The 12,819-nt window shown below is 47.5% G+C and overlaps 1 protein-coding gene and 1 long non-coding RNA gene across 2 annotated transcripts in view; one reads left to right on the plus strand and one right to left on the minus strand.

Annotated features, from left to right (window-relative positions):
• Positions 1 to 263: 263 nt before the first annotated feature.
• LOC121694735 lies at positions 264 to 1,612 on the minus strand. Its single transcript, XR_006025876.1, has 3 exons — positions 1,494 to 1,612; positions 1,367 to 1,422; positions 264 to 516 (listed from the first exon to the last, which is right to left on the minus strand). It is a non-coding gene; the product is annotated as an uncharacterized LOC121694735 (long non-coding RNA).
• A 7,098-nt stretch (positions 1,613 to 8,710) lies between these two features.
• cmtr2 (cap methyltransferase 2) overlaps positions 8,711 to 12,819 on the plus strand; it is a 6,398-nt gene continuing 2,289 nt past the window's right edge. The window contains exons 1-3 of the mRNA XM_042075028.1: positions 8,711 to 8,796; positions 9,969 to 10,342; positions 11,748 to 12,671. Coding sequence (XP_041930962.1) covers positions 9,977 to 10,342; positions 11,748 to 12,671 — 1,290 coding nt within the window. The 5' untranslated portion in view covers positions 8,711 to 8,796; positions 9,969 to 9,976. The remainder of the gene's footprint in view (positions 8,797 to 9,968; positions 10,343 to 11,747; positions 12,672 to 12,819) is intronic.

Here is a 12,819-nt window from a genome sequence, read left to right on the forward strand (position 1 = left end):
CTATTCAAAGGCAGAAGCACTCCTGATCCCCACAGGTTTCCCAGTTAGACTGCTGATGCATAGCCATCCACCTACATGTGGCAGATGGGAGTTGAGTAGTACGTAGGCACTGACCCAGGTAAGATCGACTATGCCACCCTGGGAATTGCACCCAGGGAAATGTTTAGTGAATTGGTCTAATATGCACACAGGTTCATTAACTGACAGAGACGTGGTTTCATCCAAGTAAAAAAATAATTTTATTAACAAGGTCTAAAATTACAGCTGATGTAGCTCAAGCACACCACACACACACAAAGGGGGGCGACAGACAACAGGAACTGAGGCTTACCAGTGAGGGGACCGGCTAACTAGTGAGGGGGCGTCCAGGAGAAGGTCACACCACTGCAAAAGTGTCCACGCGCACACACACACACACACGCCAGGTCAAGTCTGAAACACCCGTGATGTAAGTAGCACACCAGAAGGGGAACACCACCAGGAAGATAGCAGACCCTCCACTGCAGGCCTCAGCTCCTAGGAAAGACAGGACAGGGTAGGACAATTAGTGGGGCCACACAGTCAACCAACCAATTAACTAAAGAAAAACAATAGCTGAGGGTAGGACACTGGCTCTCAGCAGCTGGAAAAATGGCCTCCTGCCAGTGCAACATAAACAAACAGACCAAATATACAAAATAAAGAAGTGAATAACAAAACAAATGCTAAGACACTGGTTATCAACAGCGCAGGTGGAATGGCCTCCTGCCAATGATAAATCAACTTGGAATAACCGTAAACCAGAAAGGAGTTACAAAGTAACAGAGGTTGAGACACTGGTTATCTGCAGCACAGGGAAAAACGGCCTCCTGCCAGTGGAACACAAACAGACAAATATACAAAATATAGAAGTAAATAACAAAACAAATGCTACGACACTGGTTATCAACAGCACAAATGAATGGGCCTCCTGCCAATGGCAAATCAAAACAACAAAAGAAATAGGACGTTAGAAACAAGTTACAAAATCAAACATAAGTCGAGACAACACAATGATGGTCACACGATAACACGCACATAGGAAGAGTGACGGACAGCTAGCCCGCTAGGTGTAAGCTGCGGCGTCTCGACCGCTTGTCTATGCGCCGCTAACAATGAAACAAAACTACAAGGGCAGATTGCAGCACTTTGTGTAGAAGGCCTTAACACTGGAGGCAGAAAGGGTCCGACGTCGTGAAGACAAAGCAGCAGCGGTTACACAGCAGCGCGGCAGCAGTTCCCCATCCCGCTGTTAACTACCCGCAGTTTCTGCAATACGAAATAAAACTGAATGTCAATGTATATTTTAAAAGGAAAGACTGGCTAACACTCGAAAGGGGCTACGTACCAGCAAGTTTGCACTGCAGAGGGCAAAAGCACTAGGGTGAAAGTAGCAGCAACTACCTAAAATGCAAACAAACATTTACTATATGCGACACAATGTACTTGTGTCGCGAAGAAAAGTGTAAACATACCAGCTGCGAAGCGACGCCAGCTACAGAGATGGGGAAGGATCCACAAGGACGCTGTATACACAAAAAGGCACTAGTATAACTAAACAGCCACCAAGTCAAACAAAAGCAGAGCCTCGAGAGGAAACGAACAGCGGTGTGTGAACAGCGGAAATTGGGTGAGCAACAACCAGCCAGTCGGACGTAACAGAAAAAGACAGTCACTGAGTATATATGTACGAGTCTCACCAAAGCGATTGGCTGACCAATTACCTGCTAGTTGACGTGGCCACTACAGACAGGAACCACATTCCTTTCTGCTACATACAGTACCTAGCTAAGCTGTGTAGCTAAGCTGTGCAAGCAGACGGACTGACACACACACACTCACACACACACACACACACACACACACACACACACACATACACACACACACACACACTCACACACACACTCACATAAACATACACACACAATACACACACACACACACACACACACACACAACACACACACACACACACATAAACATACACACACAATACACACACACACTCACATAAACATACACACACAATACACACACACACACACTCACATAAACATACACACACTATACACACACAATACACACACACCCACACACACACAATACATGCACACACACACACACAGTGGGCATATTGACCCGGGCTGAGGATTTCCTGGTTCTTGTCCTCATCAGGCAAACTTTCACACATCACATACACACACACACCACATGACAACACATCACATACACGCACGCACACACACACACACACACACACACACACACACACACACACATAGAGAGAGGTCTGGTCGCGTCCAGGCGGAACCCCTAACAGGACACGACTGGCTGGGGAACGAGACGGAGCCCCTTAGGACTCAGGTGGGAGAGGAGATGAGCCCAGACTGCTGCTGCTGCACCTGTGGTGTGTGTGTGTGCGTGTGCGCGTGCGCGTACATGTGTGTGTGTGTGTGTTGCGAGAGAGGAGATGCTGCTGCTCCTGCAGTGGATAATAAATTGGGACAGGAGCGTGTCTGAGGCATGTGGGGGTGGTGGAGAGGACCAGACTGACAGGTGAGGAGCTCAGGTAAGCAGGTAAGCCAGAGCAGGCCATGGCACAGCGAGGTGCGAGATCCCACAGACACTGAGGGGCCCAGGGGACGAGTATAAGGGCCCTCAGCCAGCAGCAGACTTGATTATCTACCCACGGAGGGACACATGCTGTGATAGACCCCCCCCCCACACACACACACACACACACACACCAAGTCAAAGTGGAGATGGACCAAGTCAGACACACACAAATACATGGAGAAACTTTGGTAACAACACCAGAGCAGTCATGCTTATAAAGCAACAGTAAATTCTGAGTTTGAATATGTGTGTGTGTGTGTGTGTGTATGAATTCTGAGTTTGAATATGACTGGCATTCCTAAGAGAGAGAGATGGTGTTTGTGGGGGTGTGTGTGAGAGAGAGAGAAACAGAGAAAGAGAGAGAATTCAGACATTCTGTTAAAATCAGGTTTTTAAACTGATGACCTCAACTAATGATGAAGCATTTAATTAGCAGAGAGAGAAGATCAGAAGTACTCTACATCTACAACTCTATTCTACCCTACTCTACATCTACAACTCTACTCTACTCTACTCTACATCTACAACTCTACTCTACTCTACTCTACATCTACAACTCTATTCTACCCTACTCTACATCTACAACTCTACTCTACTCTACTCTACATCTACAACTCTACTCTACTCTACTCTACATCTACAACTCTACTCTACAACTCTACTCTACAACTCTACTCTACAACTCTACTCTACATCTACAACTCTATTCTATTCTACATCTACAACTCTACTCTACTCTACATCTACAACTCTATTCTACTCTATTCTACATCTACAACTCTACTCTATTCTACATCTACAACTCTATTCTACTCTACTCTACATCTACAACTCTACTCTACATCTACAACTCTTCTCTACATCTACAACTCTATTCTACCCTATTCTACATCTACAACTCTACTCTACTCTACATCTACAACTCTACTCTACTCTACAACTCTACTCTACATCTACAACTCTACTCTACATCTACAACTCTATTCTACCCTATTCTACATCTACAACTCTACTGTACAACTCTACTCTACATCTACTGTGTGTGTGCATCTGTTGGTGGTGTACTCGCTGAGTGATGTCTTTCATGAAATGATGTATAAAAATAAATGCAAACTGCAGGCATCATTTAAGACTTTCGGGGAACATAATGAAGGTGTGATAGGGGTGTGTGCACATACATACACACACCACATGACAACAAACACATCACATACACACACACACCACATGACAACAAACACATCACATACACACACACACCACATGACAACAAACACATCACATACACACACACACCACATGACAACACATCACATACACACACACACCACACGACAACAAACACATCACATACACACACACACCACATGACAACAAACACATCACATACACACACACACACCACACGACAGCACATCACATACACACACACACCACACAACAACAAACACATCACATACACACACACACCACATGACAACACATCACATATACACACACACACACCACACGACAACACATCACATACACACACACACCACACGACAACAAACACATCACATACACACACACCACACAACAACACATCACATACACACCACACGACAACAAACACATCACACACACCACACGACCACACATCACATACACACCACACGACAACAAACACATCACATACACACACACACCACACGACAACACATCACATACACACACACACCACACGACAACAAACACATCACATATACACACACACCACATGACAACAAACACATCACATACACACGAAAACAAACACATCACATACACACACACACCACACGACAACAAACACATCACATATACACACACACCACATGACAACAAACACATCACATACACACGACAACAAACACATCACATACACACACCACATGACAACAAACACATCACATACACACGACAACAAACACATCACATACACACACCACACAACAACAAACACATCACATACACACACACACCACACGACAACAAACACATCACATATATACACACACCACATGACAACACATCACACACACACACCACACGACAACAAACACATCACACACACACCACACGACAACAAACACATCACATACACACACCACATGACAACAAACACATCACATACACACACACCACACGACAACAAACACATCACACACACACACCACATGACAACAAACACATCACATACACACACCACATGACAACACATCACATACACACACACCACACGACAACAAACACATCACACACACACACCACATGACAACAAACACATCACACACACACACCACATGACAACAAACACATCACACACACACCACATGACAACACATCACATACACACACCACATGACAACACATCACATACACACACACCACACGACAACAAACACATCACACACACACACCACATGACAACAAACACATCACACACACACACCACATGACAACAAACACATCACACACACACCACATGACAACACATCACATACACACACCACATGACAACACATCACATACACACACACCACATGACAACAAACACATCACACACACACACCACATGACAACAAACACATCACACACACACACCACATGACAACTGGTGCTGGTAACATAATGAAGAAAATGAATACAAAGCTTGCACCATGTTAATCAGTTTCTGTGTGTGTGTGTGTGTGTGTGTGTGTGTGTGTGTTTGGGGGGTGATATGTGCTCTTGGTCCATTATATGTGTGTGTGTGTGAGTATCTGTGTGTCACTGGCACTCAAACGGCATATCAGATCCATCATAGCACCAGAAGTGTTACACTGTTCTGGCATGTGTTGTCTGTGTGTGCAAGTGCGTTGTGTGTTTATGTGTGTGTGTGTTATTTGGGGGGGGGGGGGGGGGGTTAGGGGAAGTGAGACTACAGATGGAACCCTTGACTGTGTGTGTGTGTGTGTGTGTGTGTATGTGTGTGTGTTTGAGACAGTGAGGCTGCAGGCGTTTTGTCTCTGTGTGCAGTTGTGTGTGCGTGTGCAGTTGTCTGTGTGCGTGTGTGTGAGTCACCGTGCATGTGTGTGTGTGTGTGTGTTTGAGACAGTGAGGCTGCAGGCAGAACCCTTGTCTGCTGATCTGTCTACTTTTCCACTGCATTACATTTGCCTCAGTCTCACGGACACACAAGGTAAGGTGAGGGCCGCATGAGGGCCAGAGTGGGCTGTGCTGTGGGGTTGCGGTGCGCAAGAGGAACACAATGCGAGGTGAGGGCCGCATCAGGGCCGCATGAGGGCCAGAGTGGGCTGTGCTGTGGGGTTGCGGTGCGCAAGAGGAACACAGGAGCTGCTGTGGCCTCTGGAGACTCCAAATGTCCCACATACTAACTCTGCACGCTAACTCTGCATCCTTACTCTCCACTCATATCACTGTAGGCTCAATGGTGTTTTATGCCCCCAACGTCGTCTTCCAGGCAGCGCTGCCACCATCGACTTAAAGGCATCATTATCCTAAACCTAACCCTAAACTTAACCCATGCCTAACCATAGCACCTTCCAGGCAGCGCTGCCTTGAAGACACTCACTGTAGCACCTCGCCAGCCCCAGGACACACACACACACACGCACACACATGAACATACACTCTCTCTCTCACACACACACACACACACATACACACACGCATGCATGAACATACACTCTGTCTCTGTCTCTCTCTCTCTCACACACACACACACGCATGCATGAACATACACTCTGTCTCTGTCTCTCTCTCTCTCACACACACACACACGCATGCATGAACATACACTCTGTCTCTCTCTCTCACACACACACACACACACACAAACACCAGCATACACATCTACATACACACACGTATGCATGAACATACACTCTGTCTACTGTCTCTCTCTCACACACACACACAAACACCAGCATACACATCTACATCCACACACACGCATGCATGAACATACACTCTGTCTGCTGTCTCTCTCTCACACACACACACAAACACCAGCATACACATCTACATCCACGCAGACACACACACTAGAGATGCGCGGTTCGCGGTTACAGCCACGGACTCCCCGGTTAAACCGTGTTACCTACATCCGAAAAAAAACGAGCACACTTTGAAATAGTCAAATTTTCCTCAGGCAGTAATTTGGCCTAGTTGCTTCTATGCATGCTGCTTTGTTTAGGCCTAGGCTACTATCAGAGATGGTGTTGCGGAATTGGTGTATTCCGATATTTCACTGAGCAACCCCTCTCACGCACGCACACACACACACTAGAGGTAACAAAAAGTGTAAATTAAGTAGCCTATCGTAGCCTACCAGCATTTCTTCCTCTCCAGTGTGCAATAAGAAAGTAGAATAGGCTACAGTGCAAGTTGACCGATGATACATCTCCTATGTCGCGTCTGGTTGCAGAGCCTTGGTAGGCCACTAAGCAAATCTGCAACCTATGAGCCCAGCTGCCAGTAGGAGGCCTAAACATCTCGTAGATGAGACTGCCTGGGTTATTTTGTTTCGATATTATAAAACACATAGTCATTGTAGCCCACCATTCAGGGAATAGGCATTTAAAAGAGAGACAGATTATGGAGTGATATGACTCAGAAATTACATCGGGCAATGGCAGTGCGAGATGTTCAGAACGTAAGAGCTAAAACTTCTACAAGCTCAATAACATCCACAGCGGAAAAAAGAAGGTAAGAAAAATAGTCGGAAAACTTAGATGTGTAAGGCAAGCAAGCAAGTTTGGTGTTTGTTACTAAAAATGTGAACATGCACGTTGCACTGTTGTACGGTGGACTTTCGGAATGAACAGAGTCGGCGTGTATTTAATATCGAGGCGCCATATACAGTAGGCCTTGTTTGTCCGATCGGCCTGCTGGTAGGCTATAAAATGAATTGCGCTGTTTGTCTGAAAAAGACGCGTTCTCTTCCCATGCAGTCAAAATGAATGGGAGTCTTCAGAGCAGGCTTGTCATAGTGTCACCCTGACATGACAGTGCGTAAAGTAGCCTATAATGTGAATGACTTGACTTGTTATTTTATTAAGGATTTCTTTCTTTTTGTAAAAAATAAAGTACAATAGGCATTAATTAGTAGGCTAAATAGCAGCATGTTGAAATTATGTGCCAAATTGCGTTTTTTATTACAATGATAAATTAGGCAACAGGCCGATGTGCGTTTTATTTGGAGACTGTTTTGCGAGACAGAGACTGAGTTTGCTGCTGATATTCTAGGGATAGGCTACAACATAGCCAATGTAGGACTTTAGCCTTTGAATATATTTGCTGCATTGGATCAGTCTTTCTAGAACAGGCAAGAGCTTTCTAGCCTCACGTCAGCAGCGCCGCATCACCCATATACATTAAAACAACCAGCGGATGGCGGGCGGGTGCGGTTTTGAAAATTGGACAAAAAACGTTGGTGCAGATGGATGGCGGATGGATGATAAGTTTTGCTATGCAGTTACGGTTGAAATAATAGCCCATCCGCGCATCTCTAATACACACACACACTTCCTCTCTCTCACTCACACACACTTGGACACACACAGGCTGCCTGCATCACTCTGCTTCACATCTGAGAGACAGGGGGGGAGGCACATTTCATCAGTGCCCCGCTTCCCTTTCGTTTGGCTCCCTCCCTGCCTGTCTCTCTCTGTAATTGAGTTGGCATCCTATTGCCTCTTTCATCTCCTTTCTCCATAATCAGCTTTAATCGGATGTTTGCAGTCATCAAGGGGATAAGTACAACAACTCGGGAAAAGACAGTCAGTAAGAAACAAAAACTGTGGCAGAAGCAATGAAGACAAAACATTATTGAAGAATCAGTAATTAACCTACAGTGTAAGAAAATTCATATGACCATTACTCTTGCATATTGATCTTTGTTTTATTGGTAGAGGGCTATTTGAAGAAATCTATCATAGTAATTAAATTAATGTAAAATTAGCCTACTCGGTAAAGCTCTAATAAAAAAAATAATCGTTCTCAAAAAGAAGCCAAGCGGCAACGCTGGGGCCACCTCTACTTTACCTACAGCTTCTCGTAGTGACGTGAAATTGTAAATAGTATTGGCAACATGGTCACGACCGAACAGTGGAGATAGCTACCTCGCTATAGAAGGTACGAGATAATACTTACAAAGCCACATAATACTGTTTGTACAGATATCAGCAGTTAGACAAATACAAGACTACCTGGCTGAATTCAAAACTTTTCATGAAAATGCCAGTATTTTGCCTTTCCAATCTGTCGATGGTCCGTAGGCTAACAGGCCCAATTTCAGACCTCGTACTCCCGTTGCTCACCTCACCGAACAAACGAATCTTCTGTCTGTGTGTGCTAGCTAGCTTTTCAGGCTGACTGGTAACGTAAGGTAGTTGACTGTAAACAGTCTAACAGAAATACACGTCAGTAACGAATGTTTGTCTGACAATGTTACTTCACGTACTGACCTGAATAACAATATATCAAGGTAACGTTACTCGTTTAAAAAAAAAAAACTAAATGAGCTGGCCAGTGTTGTTAGCATGGCTAAGGTGATTCTCACGCATACAACCTAGAACGATGATGACCGGAAGCGATGTCAATATGGTGACAGAAATGCTGTAAATTGCAGATTATTTTGCTGCAAATAAAGTTAACCGAAACGTTACGGCAATGTATATGGCAAACTTTGTTTTGCTGTCAGTTAAATATGGTCTGAAGCATTGCATTGCATCTTTCCCCAAGAGGTCTGCTGTAACTTGGGAGGACGTCTTAGATGAACACGATATAATAGGGGCAGAAGGTTTGATAACAACCAGCTGAGGAATGCGCCCTCAAGGCGTGTGCGGTTGGCGAACCGGCGCCTGTGAAAAATGTAATTATGTTGAAAGAGCATTGTCCTCCCGATTGGAGATCGCTTGTAGATCTAATTTGATGGAGCCGCCGCACCGGGTGTCCTTTCGCCGGGTGATGCATTGCAGGCCGCGTAGGCTACAGTATGAATAAGTAATAGCTTCGCCATGCATGTGTAGCAACGGCCAAAAAAAAGACACCAAACTCACGAATGCAGCACTAACGCGCATAAAGTTAGCCGTCAGCAGATGTGACTGCAAATAGAATGGTAATGCGAGAGAGCTGCAATCTACATTATGCAACGTAAGCAGTGGTGTTCATTCTCAACCGCATTCACTGGCCTTCTGAATTCCAAATTCAGTTCTTTGGCACGTTGGCACAAGTTTTCTGATGTGTGCTGTTGACTGAGATGTCTCACACTGTTGGTGTGTGTGTGTGTGTGTGTGTTGACGCAGGAGCGAGGATGAGTGGCGGACGCGGCAGCCGCGGGGCTGGCCGGAAACGTCCGGCGGCTGGGAGAGGGGCGTCCGAGCCCCCGCCTTTCGACGACGACATCGTGTGTGAGGTGCAGGCCCTGTTCAGTAAGGTCAGAGGTTACTGGCGGCCGGAGGGCGGGGCTTGGAGGCTGCCGGAGGCGGGGTCTGTGCTGACGGAACCCCCCCAGCTCCACCCACGGCTGCAGGAGCTCAAGCGCTCGCTCAACGCCGTCAAGAACCAGCTCAGCGACAAGGACCTGGAGACCTGGCACCAGCACACCTGCTCCACCAACAGAGCCGGCACCGTCACCGCACACCTGCGCACCACCGCCAACGCAGAGCTGTGCACGCAGGTAACGCAGACACACACACACACACACACCAACGCAGAGCTGTGCACGCAGGTAACACAGACACACACACACACACCAACGCAGAGCTGTGCACGCAGGTAACACAGACACACACACACACACACACACACACACACACACACACACACCAACGCAGAGCTGTGCACACAGGTAACACAGACACACACACACACACACACACCAACGCAGAGCTGTGCACGCAGATAACGCAGACACACACACACACACACACACACACACACACACACACACACACACACACCAACGCAGAGCTGTGCACGCAGGTAACGCAGACACACACACACACACACCAACGCAGAGCTGTGCACGCAGGTAACACAGACACACACACACACACACACACACACACACACACACACACACACACCAACGCAGAGCTGTGCACACAGGTAACACAGACACACACACACACACACACACCAACGCAGAGCTGTGCACGCAGATAACGCAGACACACACACACACACACACACACACACACCAACGCAGAGCTGTGCACACAGGTAACACAGACACACACACACACACACACACACACCAACGCAGAGCTGTGCACCAGGTAACGCAGACACACACACACACACACACACACACACACACACACACACACTACAACGCAGAGCTGTACACACAGGTAACACAGACTCACACACACACACACTCACTCACACTCACCACTGCCAACGCAGAGCTGTGCATGCAGGTAACACAGACACACTCACACACACATACACACACACACACACACACCAACGCAGAGCTCTGCACGCAGGTAACACACACACACACTCGCACTCACCACACTGCATGTTATTAATCTTATATCAAGATGAAAAAATCTAGTTGGTATTGTTTTCAGTATAAAGAGACTTACTTAGAGCTTTCTCGTAAAATCATCTGACTTAACCCTTAAAGGAGTACCGTCACACCGGTGTGACGGGAATGTTGGGAAATTAACATTCTAAAGAATATCTGGGTTCATTGAATTCAACATAGAATTTTAGAACCTTCAATTGTTGCGGAACTTAGAATGTTCAAAAACCTACACCTTTAAGGGTTAATTTAAGTTTGCCATATTTAAGTCTTTCAAGTAAAAATAATCTTGTGAGAGAGCGCTAGTTGAGTCTCTGCATACTAAAAAACAATACCAAATAGATGTTTTCATCTTAATATAAGATCAATAGCACTTGGTTAGATGTGATTGTATAAGATCAATAGCACTTGGTTAGATGTGATTGTATAAGAGTAATAGCACTTGGTTAGATGTAGTAGTGTGCAGTGCATCACTGCACACCTTTGTCCTCCCATGCTGCCCTCACCTGACCTGCCCCCACCTGACCTGCCCCCCCCCCTCCCTCTCCAGGCGTGGGCCAAGTTCTATGAGGTGTTGGGCACGTTCGAACTGCTCCCGGCGGAGGCACTGCAGCAGGGCGAGCTGCACTCGGTGCACCTGTGCGAGGCCCCGGGCGCGTTCATCTCCGCTCTCAACCACTTCCTGCGTACCAGCGGCCTGCCCTGCGACTGGACCTGGGTGGCCAACACGCTCAACCCTTACCACGAGGCCAACGGCCGCTCGCACACCATCGCCGATGACCGGCTGCTGGCGCGCACGCTGCCCTGGTGGTTCTTCGGCTCGGACGACACGGGCGACATCACGCGGCGGGAGCACCTGCTGGAGCTGCAGGCGCTGGTGCGTCGCCACGGCGACCGCGCGGGCACACACCTGGTGACGGCGGACGGCAGCTTCGACTGCCAGGAGGACCCGGGCGAGCAGGAGGCGGCGGTGGCCCCCCTGCAGCTGTGCGAGGCCGTGTGCGCCCTCATGGTCCTAGCGCCCCACGGCTCGCTCGTCCTCAAGATGTTCACGCTTCTGGAACATTCCAGCGTCTGCCTGGTCTACCTGCTGGCCTGCTGCTTCCGACAGCTCAGCGTCTTCAAGCCCGCCACCAGCAAGCCCGGCAACTCGGAGCTCTACCTGGTGTGTGTGGGCTTCCAGCCGCCGGACACGCTGCGTCCCCTCCTGGCCAAGCTGCTGCGGCTCTACGGGCCCGACATGACCAGAGGGGGCACCGTGGGGCTCTTCCCCGCACGCTGCATTCCCGACTCGTTCCTACGGCAACACGAGGAGGTGTGCGTGTTCTTCCACGACCTGCAGGTGGCCACCATCAGAGAGAACCTGGAGCTGTTTGGACACACGCACACACACACACACACGGCTTCAGAGGTCACGCAGAGGTTGGAGCGCGTCAGGGAGTGTACCGCCCTCTACTACACACAACGCTTCCAGGTAACGCACACACACACACACACTCTCACACACACATACACACACACACTAGGGCTGTCACTTTACGTTCGAAAATCGATTGCACAGTCCATTGGACCAACCAACACAAGTTTGAAAACTAAAATAGGGAATCGATTTTAACCAAATA

The sequence above is a fragment of the Alosa sapidissima genome, chromosome 20 (genome assembly GCF_018492685.1).
Source record: "Alosa sapidissima isolate fAloSap1 chromosome 20, fAloSap1.pri, whole genome shotgun sequence".
Classification (NCBI taxonomy): domain Eukaryota; kingdom Metazoa; phylum Chordata; class Actinopteri; order Clupeiformes; family Clupeidae; genus Alosa; species Alosa sapidissima.